Raw genomic sequence first — 18,881 nt, forward strand, 5'->3', positions numbered from 1 at the left:
TGTTTGTCTCAAGGAGTCCTGAAATTAAAAGCCACCCTTCAAAAAAATCTTCTTGCCATCTGATATGCATTTATTTTTTGTACAAAAACAAGTTTTATTACCTTTTATTCTAATGCAAAAATGTGAATACCCTCCCTATCTCAATTTGTATGATAATAATCACTGAAGGGATCACCACAGTGATGGGACATGCTTGCGGTACCATTTGGCTGCTTGTCATCTACCTGTAAGACAATAGAAAAAAAGTCTTACACTCTGAAATCCCCTCAATCTGCTGCTTACTATTATTAGATACCCCTGCCATGATTCCTGTCAGTTTTCTTTAGGTTATAATTTCCATTTTGATGAGCCACCAGTAGTGACTGCTTAGCATTGGCGCAGCCAAGGTATGTTAATACGGGCCGACCCCCGTGGCTTATATGTAAATGCCGTAGGCCTCACCCAGCAAGTGTGACTAAAGGATCTCCATACTGCGCCTGTGTCCTCAGGCAGCAAGAGGGTGTAATCTCAGCTTCAAGGTGACACTAAAGGCTGCACATTATTTTGGCTTCCCCCTTCATTTTGGGGCAGCAAAAACTGCCTCACCAAAATGGCCGATAATGTCCACCTTCTGACCTCTGTTTTTGGGCACAATCCCTCCACAACACCGCCCACTACTAGTTAGTGCAGTACTCTGGCGTTCTCTCTCGACTGCTTTCAACTCGTCCACTGTAAGGCAACTTGTCTTTCTCTCCACATTGGGGCTTGAAACAAGATCATATGTTGTTAGTAGTCCAAATGAAAGGTATCTGCTTGTTTCATTATCTCTCAATTCCAAATGGGCCGGCGGGACTCCTGCTCTCTGTGAATGAGGAGCCTGTCCATGCAATTGGGATTCTTTGTTTTCTTTGTTTCACTGGCACTACGTTTTAAGGCTAGGATAGCATACTACACTTACATACACAGCATTTGCGGCTTACTGGATTATTGGTATGTCAGAGTTACACTGTCCACTGGAACATTCAATTGTATCACACAGGCCTAGCTAATGATAGTGCAGTAATACGTTGGCATGCCATCCTGATATTTAGGCACAGTTAATTTTGTTTCCCAATGTGTCTACTGGGTTTAAAGATGTATCGTTGTTTCTCCTAAGATAAGTATTATGTGACAACTGACCTTGAGCTCTTGACTTTCTGTTGTTACCAAGGATTAAATGTATTTATGTGTCAGATACACTGGTTGTTATGTTGACAAGGAGACTGTCTATCATCTGTGTGTGCCCCAGTGCCAGGAAGACTTTAAGAAAGGATGTTTTTTTTTAAATTGATCCCATGATTTTACTGGCAGGCCATAGCCAAATATTACCAGAATTTGGCAGGTGGCTTGTGTTACGGTAGTTCCCACATTGCCCTGACAGTGATACAGTAGGTACTCAGAGGTGAACAGAGAAATCTTCCTGTGGAGGAACTTCATTCACTCAGCCGCTTCCGGTCCATTGGCGGACCTGAGCCCCATGGAGAGAAGAGACATCAGACACACTTTGATTGGACATTTCCACTATAAACAGAACTTGTTAGCCCTATTTAGTTTTTACCATTCTTTCGGATTGGAAGCAAAATTCAAGCAGAGATAAATCTTAGCTGGAAAACATCTAATAGTATTGATGCGTACCTCTTTGTTGAACACAGCTGCACTCTGGTACTGTCTATGCTGTTTGAACTTAGTTCTTTTAGTGGCTCGGTCCAGTTTTATTTTTTTCATTTCATTTTGTGTGCGAGTTTCTGGAACAATGCTATACTTGGGAATGAATGGCATGCTTGGATGGGCTTGGGTGACATTTTTGGATTGTTTTTGGTTCCCTGGTGTCTGCCCAAGTGGATGGGGGTGCACCTGGGTACGTCACTCATGCCATAGTCACACCCATGCATGTCTGTGTGAGGAATGGGCTGCCCTTTCACCTTTGTTGTTACGTAAGGCTTTTTTTGACAAATTAGAATGCAGAAATATAATTTCTGTAACTATATTATAGACTTTTTTGCCTTTTTTCTAGTTCAACATGTTTTTAAGAATATTTCCCATTTGGATTTCCTAACTATCCTATTACACCTGTCACATTGAGACAACGCATGCTATCTCAACCAAACGTTCATACTTCCCATTGATTACAGTAATTTAATTTTTGCACTGTCCGTTTAGGGCAGAACAGTTTGTGATTCTTTGACTGGGTTTTTTCAAAAAGATTCCATCAAAGCCATGTGTGCTTCTAAGGAAAGCATTTTACGTTGATTCTAATACATGGAAATTAATGTTTTAGACGGACTCTTTGAGTCTGTTATTGACTATTTTTTCTTGGTACATGTTATGCCAAATCAGTGTGTGAGTTTGTGTACCACAAAAAGCATTTTATCAAAGGTCAGTGATGAAGTTTTAGCCCTCAAGGTCAGGTCTTGTCTTGCTCAAGGTAGTAACAAAATTGACATTAACAGTGAATTACAGAACTCACAGGATACATGTATTACAGAAAAGTGATTATTTAAGTGCTCAGGTCAGTACATGTTAGTTATCTGGTTAAAATCCCCTCAGAGTGTGTAGGTGATATTTGTGCCCTTAGTTTGTTGGAAAAAGTCAAAGTGTCCCATGCAACGATCATATGAATCCCATTTGGATTGACACGGTGTATTTTGGAATGCTACCTATCCTTGAAGCCTTTCTCAATCTCCCCCCTAAATCTTCCCCTAAGTCCTCACCCACCCCCTACACACACCTCACATCCGCTCACCCTAAGACTTCACAAGTTACATTTGCATGGAGGTGCAATGTTAAAGGCGGGGAGAAGGGGAGGTGTAGTTGATTCTTAATTTTAAGCCCCAGTGTGTGAGACCTCCAAACCCACTTTGAGCCATGGTTTTTTTTTCTTTTGTTTTGTTTTGATTTAGAACCACAGTCTCCTTATTCTATCCCCCACTTATTCCCTCCTCCTCTTCCTCCTCCTCCTCCTCCTTCCTTTTCTCCGACAACCCAAACCCCTCCCCTTCCCCTTTGCGTACTGTACAGTATGTCTGCGAGCTCATCCGTCACTGTCTGTCTGCCCGTCTCCCTCTGTCTGTCTTCCTGTCTGCTGTCTTGCTGCTTGAGTCTGTTTTGTTCTGCCTCGTGGCTTGTCTCTCGTCCCAGTCTTTCCTGTCTTGTCTATCTGTCTGTCTCTAAATCAGCTCTTCCATTGACTTCATCGTTACTTATACATCTGCACTACTTGGCTTATCTCTCTTTGACCTTCTTTGCATCCCAACAAACAATTTGACATTAAATAGATGTAGATATGCTTGTTTGCAGCGATAGTTAAAAAGCTGTTTAATATAGTGAAACGTGGATGTTATAGACATCTGTTGTAGTCCATATCTGTTGTCTATCTTTTTGTTGGATTTAAAACCTAAATATGTTTGTTGATAAGTTAAAGTCTTAATATTTCATTTGTAATGTACCAGAAGAGGGTTTTCCCTCCCTCACAAAGTGGCACCGGACTATCAGGCATATAAAATGTTTGTTTCTCCTATGATTATCTATGTTGGAATTCTGACATTTTACCAAACCGCAATATCGGCAATTCTCCACTTCATCTTGGCTTAGGCAGAACAAATCCAAATGTGACTCACCTTAGATTTATATAGGCAAGAGAAATCCTGCGTTATATAAGACTTAGAAAATTGTGTGCTTATTTAGTGTTGAACCGCTTCTTGCATGACACTCTTTGTCAAGTGCTTGCTGGGATGCCTCTCATGAACACACTGTTTTTGCTAACTCATACTCTTTCATTTCCTAACTCTTGCATACTGTACACACGCACACTCATACCTACACCAACACAGAAAATATATACATATATGTATATACACATACACACACATACAAGTACACAATATCTTACACGCCCTTCCTCCGCGTCTCAGACTCATTATCAACCTCCTTTCACTCAACTCCTATCCATGAGTTTTGAGGTCCTCCCTGTCTCCCTCTCTTAGCTGTCATTTTGCCCCTATTCATCTACCTTTCTCTTTCCCTTTCCCTCAATCTCTCTTTCTTGTTCTCTGGATTTCACCTCCCTGGTAATCCAGTTCTGTTTCTTGACTCCAACACTCTGTGATAGTAGCCTCTCTAGCTACAACTACTAGTTTTTCTATGTATTTCTAGGCACACACCTTGTTCCTCAATACTTATTTTGTGTTAACTGGGAGTGCGATGTGACAATGTGCCACCATCACATTTTGTCACATTTGCTGGAGAAAAACAAAGTTTACACAGCATTGAAGCGGGTGACCCCCCTTCACCCTTCTCCAAACCTTCCCTCTCCTTTTCTTCCTCTGTCACTATTTGCTCCTCTGTTCCCTTTCTTCCTCTCCTCTCCTCAGATGCTTAAACCTCTATCTTGTATTTCTTCTTTCCTCTCCAATCGTCTTTTGTCTGGGCATGCTAGCGACCCTTCAGTTATATTCCTCAATGCATTTTATCTCAATTTTTATATCTGATTTTGTTATCATTTACTCCTAATTTATCTCGGTCTATTTATGCATGCTGTCTGTGAAACTGATAGCTGCATCTATCAATGGAACCGTGTCAGATCTTAATAAGGCTTTGTCCAGTGGATCTACCCTAAACCACAAAAATCTGATTAAAGTTTCTCATCTTTAAGACACCTAGGTAGAAGAGACAGGTCAAGTGTAAACTTGTGCTAGAATGTGTTTAGAGATCTCGTAGAGATGGTCAATAGCCCAGTAACCCTATACTTCCTGTGCTGTGGGAGAAGCCTGTAATGGTCTACTTCCTGTTTGGCATGTGTGCCTGAGAGGACAGGAAGTTCCAGGTTGCCATGGTGGCTTTATGTGATAGCATTATCACATGGCCTTTACTATACACCTTCATACTTTGTGATTAGGTTATGCCATAGTTGTATATATGTCAGCAGTTCAGCTCCAAAGATGAGAAACTCGTAATAGATTTTTGTGTCTTTAATTGTGCTGTGATGGGTCAAATTTTGGTCAATGGAACCTTGTTGCTATGAATCGTTGCTTTATTGTTAATCTACTTTGTTGTTGACGCAGTTCTGTTAGTTTAGTTCCTTCTCTTTATTTGTATATTGTTTTTATGTTTTGAAAAGTCTACTTTTTTGTGTTTCAGTTCACATGTATCATGTTGAACCTTTTGTGTTAAGTATTTCCTTGACAAGGGTCCATTTTCATCGGCCTCTCTTGTTACTTCTCTCTCTTTTTTTAAATCCCTTTCCCTGTTTTGTCATCTTCTCCCTTCCTCATGCCTTCCCCCAGTCCGGCGGGTGCCTCCTCGCTTCTCCATTCCACCAACGAGTCAGGAAATTATGCCCGGTGGCAGTGTGAACATAACATGTGTGGCGGTGGGGTCGCCCATGCCTTACGTCAAGTGGATGCTGAACTCAGAGGATTTGACACCGGAGGATGAGATGCCAGTGGGCAGGAATGTTCTTGAACTGAGCAGCGTCCGTGAGTCAGCAAACTACACCTGTGTGGCCATGAGCAGCCTTGGCATCATTGAAGCTGTGGCGCAGATCACTGTCAAATGTAAGAGATAACTGTGCTTGTGGAGAGGTTTACTCATGATGAAGAATAACTTCAGTTTAGTCTGAATGATGTACAGAAAATTGTGGTTACAATGTGTATTTTATAATGTCCATTGTGAAGGAATTCCCAAGTTTTCCTTTACTCTTCTTAAATTAGTCACTGTTTTGATAAGTGACTGTCTCCCCTTTTCTTCCTGTTTTGTCACCGTAACAGCTCTCCCCAAGCCTCCAGGTACTCCTGTAGTTACTGAAACTACTGCCACAAGTGTGACCATTACCTGGGACTCGGGCAACCCAGACCCAGTGACTTACTATATTATCCAGTATAGGGCCAAGTCCCCAGACAGCAAGTATGAGACGGTGGACGACATCACCACTACACGTTACAGCATTGGTGGCCTCTACCCTAACACAGAGTATGAAATCCGTGTCTCAGCCGTCAACACAATTGGCCAGGGTCCTCCCAGTGAGCCAGTAGAAACCCGGACTGGTGAACAGGCCCCTGCCAGTCCACCACGAAACATCCAGGCCCAGATCATATCCCAAAACACCATGATGGTGCGCTGGGAAGAGCCCGAGGAGCCCAATGGACAGATCAAGGGATACCGCGTTTATTACACCATGGACGACAACCAACCCATGAGCCTTTGGCAGATCCATAATGTCCAGGACAGCATCATCACCACTATCCAGAGCCTGGTTCCTCAAGAGACATACACAATCAAAGTCCTAGCATTCACCTCTGTAGGAGACGGACCCTTCTCGGAGCCCATCCATGTCAAAGTACTGCAAGGAGGTAAGGTTATTCTGCTAGAAAGTGTGAATACAATATGCACCTCTGTAATGCTTAAACCCAGTTGTTAGTTAAATTTGAATTAGTTTATACAGAACCTGGTGAATGCTACATTTGTTAACCAGCCTTCTACTTAAGGAGAAGACTTGGACAACCAATGAACAATGCTGTTTTTGTGTATCAGCAGCACATTTTCTGAAACTTTAGACTGTGCCTGCTGCCAGAGAGACAAGTTTTCTCTCCTCGTATGCAAGGTTCACTCACACATCTGCAGCCAAATGATGACAGAAATCCGTTTGATCATGGCAGTATAGAAATGAGCAGCAAAAGTTGAGAAAGAACCAAAGTCTGGGAGCTCACCAAAATTGGTTTCAGGGCTGAAAAAAATCACTCCGTCCATGCTAGGTCAAGGAGGCACCTCCAACTGCAGAGACCCCACACTAAGTAGAGCACTCTGTACCAGCTTCCCACTGGGGCACAAACTTTTGTACTTCACAATAATCTATTCCTTTCAATTTAATACCAATAAATCCTCTTCCATTGTGTGCCAAATCACATTATACTCATCATGTTAGTGTATAAATATGCTCTTTTCTTAAGAAATCACTGAACAGGAAAAAAAACTTCATTGACATATTCTTAGGACCTTTTTCCAGTGCAAACTATGCTGTATCCTTCCCTTGTATATAACATACATTTCTAGTAGTAACATATCCTGCAATGGTGCAACATGTCTTTGCTATGTTCTTTAGTTCCAGGTCAACCATCCAAATTCCAGGTTGGTGCTGTGTCTGATACCAGCATTGAACTAACCTGGGAAGCTGCCTATGAGAAAGAAGGAATAATAAATTATGAACTTCGCTACATGGAAGGCAGTTTTGGAACCCAGGTATTTCATTTTGATTTTCAGTACCTTGTGCAGTGAGAGCTATCCATTATTCCTTAATGTTCCAACGTTAAGTTCTTCTGTAACTTTACTGAACAAAATTATAAACCCAACACTTTGTGCCCCCATTTTTCATGAGCTAAACTCAAGGGCCGGGTTAGGGTTCGACAAACTGCAGTCAGTTCGAGAGAGAGAGAGAGATGAACCCTAACACCAGATACTGACTGGTTTTTAGACCAACCCTCCCCCAAAACTGCAGATTTTAAGGTGACCTCTTATTGTGGCCAGCCTAAGGCACACCTCTGCAATAATCATGCTATCTAATCAGCATTTTAATATGCCACCTGTGAGGTGTATGGATTATCTCAACAAAGCAGAAGTGTTCACTAACACAGATTTAGACAGATTTGTAAACAATATTTGAGAGAAATAAGCCTTTTGTGTACATAGAAAATGTCTTTGATTGTTGAGTTCAGCTCATGAAAAATGGGGGCAAAAACCAAAAATGTTGCGTTCATAATTTTGTGCAGTATATTTTAAATCAGACTTGTTAATAACAATACTCTCCACCAATAGATGAAGAAAACATTTGGACCCACATCTTCATATGTTGTGGAAAATCTCCGCCCAAACACAGAGTACCACTTCTCCCTGGCAGCCATCTCGAACAAAGGCATTGGAGCCTTCACCAATGACATATCACAGAAGACCTTGCAAGCCAGTATGTAGCCATTTATTCAGTCTTGTCTCCTGTTCTCTTTGTGGGTTGGCTTACAAAGAGGGTTCCCCCCCTTAAAGCAGTTAAATGATTTTATGCCCATAAGTGAATTCTAATGAGGTTATGTGCTTTTTCCTTTTACTGGATCTTGTCAACTTCATTTTCTGTGATGTATAACTGCATCATCATTTGAACTTTGACTGTCCTTTTCCTAGACATAATCAGAATTCAAAGATTCTGTCTTGAAAAATGATGGACTGCATAACTAACTGAATTAACTAACATGTTGAATTCTTGCTAAAAACAAGTATTTTTTGCATTTGATCTTGATTTTGTCCACCTCAATGTGACAACTTGACTATGGTATTTTATGCCTTATCTTAAACTACATTAACACAATAAATTGTTTGTTTTGTGGAAAGTTAAGGTTGAAATTAAGATTCAAATGGCTAAATTCACTTTAGAATTACCGTTACTGACCTGGCTCTGGTGCCAAATATGCGTGAGTTTATGGAGCCTTTTTCATGCAAATCAAGTCAACGTGGACTGACAATTGTGTCAATTTTTTTATTATTATTATTATCTTTCATTTTTGTTCATATTTGCTTTTTCTTTGTCAACAGCAAGTGCACTTTCTTCAGTGTCACAGAGACACAAAACATGTCAGCTCTCCTATAAGACCGCCAAGGCTCTCTTATGAACTGAATTTGAATTGAGGAGGGAGAATTTGGCATTGAGTTTATCATCAAAGAAACAAAAATCAGATGTCAATAAAAGTACTCACATGCCCACTGCCTGAATTTATTTCAGTATATCAGTTCTGCACTGATTGTTTATTTTACAGATGGCAACAACACAATAATTTATGTATTTATATGTTAAACATTTTGTTATTTAAACATGCCAGCTAAAAATAAAAGGAGTGATAAAATAACTTGCAGAAGTGCAAGCTGTAGAGAAAAGAAATACCCCAAACCTATCCAATCTTTGTAGCTACAGTTAAGGCCTGCTGGGATGACAGTTTATCTTTTGGATTTACACAGCTGACAAAGATTAATAATCATATGTATTGACATTTATTACAATCATGGTATATGAACGGTAAAGAACATTGCACATGTAACTAGATTTAGGCAATTAGGGGCTGAGCAAAACTAGTCATTGTGGATCCTGCTGATACAGAATATTGAAAGTCAAGGACAAAGATGCATTTATACATTCATTGTCACACTGGCTTCCTTAATTAAACTGGCAGAGGACCTTTACTGGGACAAAGGAGAGCCATGGCGGTGGGAGTAGACTTCTTTTAACACATTTTCTGTTTCTACTAGTGCAACTTGTTGGATGTACCCCCACATCTGGGCTGGGGCTTTGGAACAACCACTTCACAGTTCTTTTTGGTAATGCTGGGCAGCAAAGCTTCACAGACAGCGCAAAGTCCCTGAGGAGAGCGCCAGTTGCATGCAACATTCACTCCTGCCCATTGGGAGTGCTGTTCAGAACCTATCACTGTTTGATCTTTGATCAGTCCAGGCATGACGATACTTTATGTTCATTCGGCCCCATTTCTGTCTTGGCGTCTCTCGAGTGTGCCCATCTCACCGATGTGTGTGTGTGTGATTTCCTCACTTCTGTTTTTGCATTTGTTCTTGAACGGTAAACCGCAAGCTGATTGGATTCGATACACTCCTATCTTCCTCTTACATCACCCTATTCCAGCTGTGTTTCTCTCTTTGCCACTTGTTCTCCTGTGCAATGGAACAAAAGCTCTCCTTGGAATGGCTTGACATCTCCTTGCTCACTTTGTGTCCTCTTCCTTTTAAGTTAAGTCTTTTGAAAAAAAGTTTTGAGTTAGATCTTTTTATTTATTTATTATTTTCTATTACTTTCTGGGTTATACAAAATAATATTGGTTTGACATCACCCCAAACAGTAGCTTGCTGCTATGTTCATTTCTCTGTGAAGTCCACTATAGCCCCAAAAAACAACAGCTCAGCAGGCAGAGCAGACATCACTGACATACCCTTACACGTTGAGCAAATATGGGGGAGAATTAGGCCAACTGATGGCTTTTCTCAAGTCTCTGCTTGAGACAAGGGGCTCTTCCTTTCAACTGCCTCATCCATACAACTACAGTGGATAGAAAAGGCAACTGTTTGTTGATACAGTGTGCTTGCCCACCACAGACATTTGATACTACTGTCCTGGAAACAAATTTCAATTTATGTTCAGAGTAGTAATAAACGTAATACATACAAGTTCTCATTTCCATGACATGATTTTCAAATACTCTTTGGTAGGGTTAACAGCCATCTTTACCTTTTCTATCCACTCTACTTTCTATGGTGTCCCTGCTCAAGCAAGTGTGAGATACATCCTTTGGTTTTTCACTGCTCAGGTCAGAAAAGTCGAAGGCTAAAGTCAGACAAAGCTAAATGTTTTCCGCAACATAAATAACTTAATCATTTGGACCCTTTTGAGGTAAGTGATTGCAAGGTTTAGGGATTCAGTCTGCCGTAACCTTTCTCAAAGACCTCTGCACAATAATTCAATTAACTGTGTTTTTCTTCCTTGGTGTTTTTCTTAAACACCAAGATAAATTGGAAGCATAGAGTAAGCAGTCTTTTTTTCCATGAGCCGGTTAAATATTACTCTGATATGTCTGCTGTTTGGCTTCTCATTCAGGTCAGGAATAGCAGCATCTCTATGTATCCAAGTCAGTGAAGAGCCCTGTGACATAGCTTAAATTAAGTGTCTTTACAATGCAGTGTTACAGCCTTTTGGATAAAGAAACTGAAAAATGATATTGTATAAACAAAGCATACATACACTAGGCCACACTTGAACACGCAAGTGAACAGAAACCCTGTGGCCTCAAGTTTAAGGGCAATAAAGGTGCACAAGCCGGGCTCCAGAGTTCACTGTATGATCACTATAGGTGATGCACTACTAAATGTGTTCCATATATACATTGCAAAAAAATCTCTAATCTCAAAGATTGATGGCATGTTAAGGAGGGATCAGATAAAAGACCCGAAATGAAATACACTGCAGTAAAAAAGAAATGACTGCATTCAACTTATATTATTATACATTTACTATAGTATAATAAATATTGTGCGTTTACTTTTGGCATTGTTAGGGCCATGTTGTACTCACAGCACCATTGCAACCTGAATTTGAACCCAGTACATGTTTGGCAGACTGAAACCCTTTTCCACTAAGTAAAATCAAGACAGGCAACATGATTTCCCTGTTTGCTTTATTGGCCGTTATCTGTGGTACAAAATGTTTGCAGATTGTTGAAGTTTGTGCTCAGTCAAAGCAGCATTACCAGGGGCTGTTGTCATGGGGACTACTCTGTTAAGAACTCGTGAAGAGCCACTGCAAAAAAATTCTTATGGATCTCAGTCTTTATTTTCTTCGTCGTGAGTGATGCCAAATTACTCCTCAACTCAAAGGGCATCACAATTGTTTCATTGGCTTTTCTTGGTCAATATTGCAGCAGGCTTAAATAAATTCACAAGATGTTACTGACACCAGTAGCCCTCATTTAGAAGCAAGGCCTCTTTGGGTATGCTGCTAAAGTCAGATCACATTGAGAGGTCTTCTTTGGGAGACCTTTCAGACATGGGCGGAGTGGGTCCACAACTTGAGAGCTGGTAGGGCTCCCAGTATTCCTCTAGATATTACCCAATTGCAAGGCTGCGATGGACCCTGGGAGTGGGTATTAGGGAATTGCAGGGTCGCAGAGTGGCAGATAAGAATCCCATTTGATAGCCTCATAAATCATTTTTTGCTTTTGCAATTAACTATGAGCCAGGCCCCTGGATTGTCAGGCTTTGTTACACAGTTAGATTATACCTCGAACCTGCCAGTAGCCAGTCAAGTGTTATCTCTCAAATTAAAGTGGCAGATTTTAAATCCTCTGTATTTATCCAAACAAGCAGTTTAGCCCCCCCACTTACTGTAATTGCTGGAGGTTTTTAGATATATTGGAATATTAGTGTGAGCCACAGCACAGCCATTTGGCATGGGGCGGATTAATTCCATAATGATCTACAAATATAAACATGCTGTCATTCAAGGCTTCTAATGAAAATACCATTCGAATGCAGACGTGTGCTTATACTCTGATAGCAAAAACTATTGGCAATGTGTGTCATTTTAAGACTTGACAACAGACATTGAATAATGTCCTGTGTAGCTAAACTGCTGCTGCAATGTGTGTAATTTATATCCACTGAGGATGTTGCACTAAATGCACTTTTATTCTGAAGGCAGTCATAATGATTAGGTATGCCACCAGTACTTGACATTACAGACTCTACACCCAGAGCTCTTAGTCACATCACAACAGACTAAAAAGTCAACAGACTAAAAAGTCAAAGAGAAGGATATGAATGCAGACATGACTAATTATTTGTCAAATAGCAGTTAGGAGACTCTTTCAGGGAAGCTTCAAAAGAACCTCAAGTGAAGCATTAGCTGAGCTTCTTCTTTTGTACTTGTATAGTTATTCTATCCATAATCCTACCACTGGCCTTCATGGGATATGTACTTTATAAAAAGTCTTAAACCCTTATCAGGCATGAGGATGCCTGTGCACTGTGATAGCCTGGCCCCTGTCAGATTCACAGCCTTCTCTGCACCACAAAGATTGAAAACTGAGCAATCATTCTTGAGGTGGAGAGTTTGCAAATACAATATGAGTGGAGGAAAGAAGCTGAAAGACGCAAAATCCAGTAAGACCGTAAGTAAATAAGCCCATTGGACACAGAGAAGGGTTTTGGGAACTGTGGCTGTGGTCCTGCACTATTTGTTGTGTGCTGGAACATTCAGTTCTTTTCTTTTTTTTTTCTTTTTTTAAAGCTGTTCTACCCAAAGTGACCGAACACTATCATTAAACTTTTATGAATTCAGAAATGCAAGCTTTCCATCTTGCTTCCTCTATTCTTGTGTCTTGTCATTCTCAAAATGGCAGTAAGCTTTACAAAGATACATAGGAAGATGGCTATGAAATGGGATTTATTTGAACACATTTTTAACTGTAATGGTTGTCTATGTACATGCCCAAGTGAAGAATATCTTGGGAGCAAATTTTCCCCCTATGTCTTCCCCCTCTCACAGTCTTGTGGATCCTCCGGCCCACAGATACATGAGTATTAAACAGCCCTGGCAAAAGCACAGAGCCAACTCTCTCCCTCCCAATAACCCCAAATTGGGTCCAAAACTAACTCTCAATGAGTCAAAATAAAAGGTGTTATTTACTGATTGGAAAAATGGGGATTGATGTCAACATTTCTGGCATGCTTTCTGAGAGGGAAAGTGTTGCAGTTCACTGACTATAGGGTAAGCACGCTCTGTAGTCAGGTGCTGACGGTAAGAAAGTCTTAACAATTTAGTATTTGTGGGAGTCAGGTACGTATTATGCAAACAATGCTTGTGATTTCTTTTTGTTTGTTGTTTTTTTAGAAGTTAAATGTTTTTCATTTTCTGTTTATGCTGAGTATCTTGTTTTTCCACTTTTTCTCATGAGTTGTCATTTTAAACCTTAACTGTTGTGGTTCTTTCTTTTGAATCACCTGGGTTACAGAGAAATTTATTTCCCAGTACCCTCCTTCAGTTCATAATTTATTTCTTCAGCCTTTGTTTTGGAATGTGAATATGCTGCTTGTTTCCATTGGTTTCATTTGAGTTATTTTCTGAGTTCCTGTGTGTGGAATGCCTTTTTCTTCTGGTGGTATTTCATTTTATTTTTATTATTGTGCAATTGTTTTCCTTACATAACAGACACAAATGTAATAATGAACTGGGTTTGTCACACCAAGATGGAGGGAATATACAGGATTTTCACACAAAACCATAGGGATAGAGGAATCCTTGGATAGAAATAATTTCGTACATGTCTTTTTATCCATATAATACCAAACTGGATGAGAAGTGAAACATTTTATCGCGCTCTGCAGAGAGCACACTCTCTGGAAGAGCACAAGCTGTGTAAGAGCTTGGCACAGATTAGAAGCGAGAGGCATTGAATTTGATTTAGAAAGTTCACAGATGTGTAGGTTTTAATATGTTTTGGAAGAACACTTCAGACACAAATAAAAGCGACCATGTTGGAAAGCTTTTACACTGCAAAAAATTTAAGAAGACAAACTACTCTACCTCCCTGCTAGCTCATACATAGGAAATACATCACTTGTTTTAGCTCATGATAAGTTGGGTGAAATGTCCAGTACAAAAATTACAAACGCTTTTTGAATGGATTGTTTAATCATGCTTATTAAATTTAAATTTGACATGACAATAGCTTTATCAATTCATTATCAGTTGGACTAACAATGGACATTAACACTAAACAAATATATCTTATCTCATACTGGACTGCCCACAACTCACCTGCTTGCTAGTTTTTAGTTGTTCAGGACTTAAGTGTCAGCTTTGTTCTCAAATATAAAATGGACAATGGATGTGGGTATCCTTGCCCATCTGGCACTGCCCTGTGAAACATTAAGAATATTGAGTACAGGCTTTAATAAAGATGAGATAAGCAAGAAAGTGTCCCACCTCCTGTATTGTAATACATTGCAGGACAAATAAATGGGTTCTGTTGTAAGAAGGGCTGATCATGATGGTGTTGCAATAGTAATGATAATAACTATTAATAATGGTCTCATTTTTGTGGTACATCCAAGTAATTGTTCATGAAAATGTTAGACTCTGCTAGGTCTATTACCTAAGTAACAGTAATACAAAAATGCTTGAGCATTAATTCAAAACTGTGAAGCTTTTTTCTTAATGCCGAAAAACGTGACAGAACCAAACATGTCTGCATGCCCCCTGCTTGTCCCCAGGTAGCTTGCTAGGGTAGCCATCTTGATTCATTATTACCAAAGCTTGTGCCATTGTTCATTTATGCCTCCTATGTTGACATTTGCTTGATGATTGTAGTTTTATTTTAACATATTTTGCCTCTGGTTTTGTTTTGCAATTTTTGGTTTGAATTACTCTTATCGTTTGTTTTTTTATCCTTTTTATCATTTTCTTTATCTCTCCCATCTTTTTATTTTTTTGTTTTTTACCCCAACCTTCCCCCCTTCCCCATCCTCCTCGTCCTCGACCCCCCCCCCCCTCTCCCCCCCCTCCTGTCCTTTCCACCTCACCAGAGCCCTCCGCCCCCCCTCAAGACATTAAGTGCAGCAGCACCAGCTCCACCACCCTGCTGGTAAGTTGGCGCCCCCCGCCTTTGAAGAGTCAGAACGGTGTCCTGGCGGGTTATAACGTGCGCTACCAGGTGGTGGGCTCATCAGAAGGCGGCAGTGACGACGGGGAGCCCATGGAGGAGCCTACAGTCCCTGCCACTGCAGAGCAGGTGCTGCTGCAGCGATTGGAGAAGTGGACCCAGTACCGTATCACTGTGTCCGCATCCACTGTGATTGGTCCAGGCCCTGAAAGCGCTCCCCTGATCTGCCGCACAGACGAAGACGGTACTTGAATCTCTAATGTGTAGAGGCTAAACTCAATTTAGTAACAAAGGTATTGTTTGTTAGTAAGATGGTGAGTGTGCCCTTGGCTGTTTACTTCTGTATGTGTGTGAATCGTTGCATACATGCAGGTGGAGCATGTGTCATCTTACAAGCGTCCATTAGAATTTGTTAGCAATTCGAGACCTCATTCAGATGTCAAAATACTTTTACAAATGCATTTAATTTAGTATTGGTAGAATTGTGTTCAGAAGCATACCAACATTGTGACCATAAGTATCAGGACCACATACAGCAGTTCAAACCAGAGGAACATACTTAATAAGAAATAACACTTGGGAAATCAAGTGTATTGCTATTAAAACATAACTAACAAAATGTAATTCATAATAGCTGCCACATCCCATATTCTGCCTCTATCTGAAGCTTTTAACAGTATTGCATTGCTCAGCTGAGAGTAATAAGCATTTATGAGTGCTATACACAGCAAGGCCGTATCGTTCTGGGCATTTATGGGGGCAACAGTTGGTTGGAGGTTCATTTCATACACTTTCCTGTACACCAGTATGTATCAGTTAGGTACTTAATAGATAGAGTGTGCTTTGAAAAGCCAAGATGTTTGCAAAAAACCTATCAACATTAAAAGAGTACATGATCTAAGTTGGTTAGCAGAAAACAAATGACAAAGGAGAAAAGCAGTTGACCAATAAAATATGTAAAATGACAAGTAAAGATGTTAGCCCAGTCGCAGCACATCTGAATCACTGACGGATGGCCCGACATCGACTTCTATTCTCCACGATCCATTTCACAACCACAGCGTTTTAAGAATTTTTCTGACTGATGAACAACGAGAGCAGCAGTAGAGACAAGCTTAAATTCATCATTCCTGTTTTAAAAGACACTAGTATCAGGATTTGCAGGGCAAACAGCGCACTGGCAATAGCTATAACAGATTTTTTGGTGTCGTTACAATAGTAACGTGTTATAGAGTAGTCCCAGGTTTAAAAAAACTGTCGGGGCTAAAGGTAAAAAGGATTTTGGTAATAAACAAGAGTGGTGCATGATCCTGGGGAGATAGGGAGGAAATGGGGTTGTGATATAGGGGGTAAGAAGGGGACTTGAAGTGTTTGTGGACGAGCAAATGGAAGCAGTTTGAGTGTAAGAGTTCTGTTAATGGCACATCCATCTCAGAAAGGGCCAGTCCATGGCACACCAAAAGGCCTAGAAGCAAGGTCTTCCATAAAGGCCTGTCATTATGACTGAGAGCTTTCTGCTGATGGCAGACAGACACAGCAGACACATATTGAAAAGGTGGAGGAGACAGGAGAAAGTGGTGTTTGTATGTGTGTGGTGGCGGATATTATTCTGCAGGAAGACTGATGCAGACTCACAGTGTGTTTGTTGTTTTTTTGTTATTATTTATCATTCTTGCTAGTTGTTGGTATGTTCAATACATGCCATGTGTGCATGTGTTAGTCAGGGGTTTCTTATTGCCATGACACAGTTGTATGTGCCTCTTTCATCCTGCATTCCTCTTATTAATAGAGTGAAGGTTGTAGAGCAATTTTACACAGTATTGAGACACAGTATTGTTTGTTTATTGCACTTGTTGAACCAGGAACATCTACTTCTCAATTTCCCACTAATATCTGAAAATTGTGATTGGGATCTGGATCTGATTTTTTTTTTTTTGTGATCCACAGTTCCTGGGGCTCCTCCCAGGCGAGTGGAGGTGGAGGTCCTAAACTCCACAGCCCTAAAGGTGATGTGGCGCTCCCTGACGCCGGGCAAGCAGCACGGTCAGATCCGTGGCTACCAGGTCCACTATGTGCGTGTGGAAAACGGCGAGTCAAGGGGCCTGCCCCTCATCAAAGACGTAATGCTGGCCGATGCCCAGGTATGACAATCTTTCACTTTCCTTAGTATGAGTCAGTTATATCAAACTATTTTAAATTCCACCTCAAAGCATGATTATACCATGCATCAATGCAGCTTTTGCTCACATTAAATAGCAAATATGCCCAGTCTGCCTCTGAATATCTTTGTCAATTGTGATACAAAGAGACGTTACCAATTAAGCAGATTAAAACACCACAATAATGACGCAATAATGAAATCCTCAGTGGACATTTCAAAGAAACTTTTCCCAATTTTTTTTCTCACATAGACTGCAAATTGTGTTCTTCATCCTCACTGTTGTGGCTTTGCTGTAGTATGGGAAGTTATATGGGTGCTGCTCCCTCTTGGATTTCATTTCATATTGCTGTAATATTATTTTCCCCTCAGCCTACAACAAGAACTGTAATCAAAGCTTCGCTCCTCTTGTCCTCCCTCTTCTGCCTCCATGGCTTTTATTTGGAATGTCTAGACTCTTGCTTTATGGCAACATATGCCATGAACTCTCTGTTTGTGTGCTTGTATCAAACACAAAGACTCAGAGAAAATGCTGATTATAGTATTCTGTATTTGTGGAAAAGGGGTGGGGGGTGGGTGAGGAAGTAAAATTGGCATGAAACATTTCACCAAAAATCAGCCTCCACAGACAGCTAAAATTGTAATGGAGCTCTGTATAATGGCCCTTTTTTCTTTTTACAAAACGTGTTGAAGGAATTCTGCCAAAATGACTGTAGCAATCATCCAAATGGAAATTGTAACCCTTAAAGCAATAGGGTAAACAACACAGAAAAGAATAGCTGTATGTAATTCTACAAATTTTGTGAATGATTTAATGAAAATCAATTTTTTCCATATTGGCCAAACGCCACCAGTATCACTCCAAGCAATGCATGCACTCAGTAGTCAACAAAGAATGCCTGGCCAAAATATCTTGATGCGCCAGATGGTTTGTTACACAGAACCATCTAAGAAGCCATCATTGGAAACTTTCAAAAAATACCTGGCAGTGATTAGATCATCTGTCTATCACATCCGCCATTGTTTTAAATGAACAGTCGTGGCGGTCACAAGTACTTAAACATAAACACGCACGCAGCTGCCAGTAGCTCCTCACTCCACGCCGATTTATTCGGTAAGCTGGTAGTTCAGACTCAAATGCATTACTTGAAGCCTGACAAGATGGATTTTTGTGTGATATCTGAACCCACAATTCTTGTGTGATCTGATAACGTGAGAATCCAGCAAGAATTCTGTGCAAGCTAATATATCTGTTAGTATAGTTAAAAGTGAGCTAATCAATAAAGCTGCAATTTAATATCACTACTGGCTGTATCTATCAATGGTTTACAGTAACCCTGAGGTAGCTCATTATTGGCTGCACAGTTAATTGGTTTCAGTATCTTCAGGCCCTGCGAGCAGACCTGTACAACTCTCAGCTTTTTTTCAGCTGCTCCTCATAACAAAGTTTCAAACAGCTTCTCTGTCCTGACCTCACAAAACCAGTGAACTATTTCTGATACCAACCCTTT

The 18,881-nt window shown here is 40.5% G+C and overlaps 1 protein-coding gene across 19 annotated transcripts in view; it reads left to right on the top strand.

The window, feature by feature from the left end:
• The window catches only part of ptprsa (protein tyrosine phosphatase receptor type Sa), a 230,675-nt gene that overhangs the window by 163,342 nt on the left and 48,452 nt on the right, over nt 1-18,881 (top strand). For 13 of the 19 annotated variants that reach the window (XM_034882191.1, XM_034882194.1, XM_034882196.1 and 10 more), the window contains 6 exons: nt 5,301-5,570; nt 5,784-6,365; nt 7,115-7,251; nt 7,825-7,969; nt 15,136-15,456; nt 17,160-17,353. In XM_034882191.1, coding sequence (XP_034738082.1) covers nt 5,301-5,570; nt 5,784-6,365; nt 7,115-7,251; nt 7,825-7,969; nt 15,136-15,456; nt 17,160-17,353 — 1,649 coding nt within the window. Of the gene's footprint in view, nt 1-4,792; nt 4,804-5,134; nt 5,571-5,783; nt 6,366-7,114; nt 7,252-7,824; nt 7,970-15,135; nt 15,457-17,159; nt 17,354-18,881 lie in introns of those variants that run through there. The other 6 variants (XM_034882203.1, XM_034882205.1, XM_034882204.1 and 3 more) reach the window with 2 other exon arrangements.

The sequence above is a fragment of the Etheostoma cragini genome, chromosome 9, assembly GCF_013103735.1.
Source record: "Etheostoma cragini isolate CJK2018 chromosome 9, CSU_Ecrag_1.0, whole genome shotgun sequence".
Lineage (NCBI taxonomy): Eukaryota > Metazoa > Chordata > Actinopteri > Perciformes > Percidae > Etheostoma > Etheostoma cragini.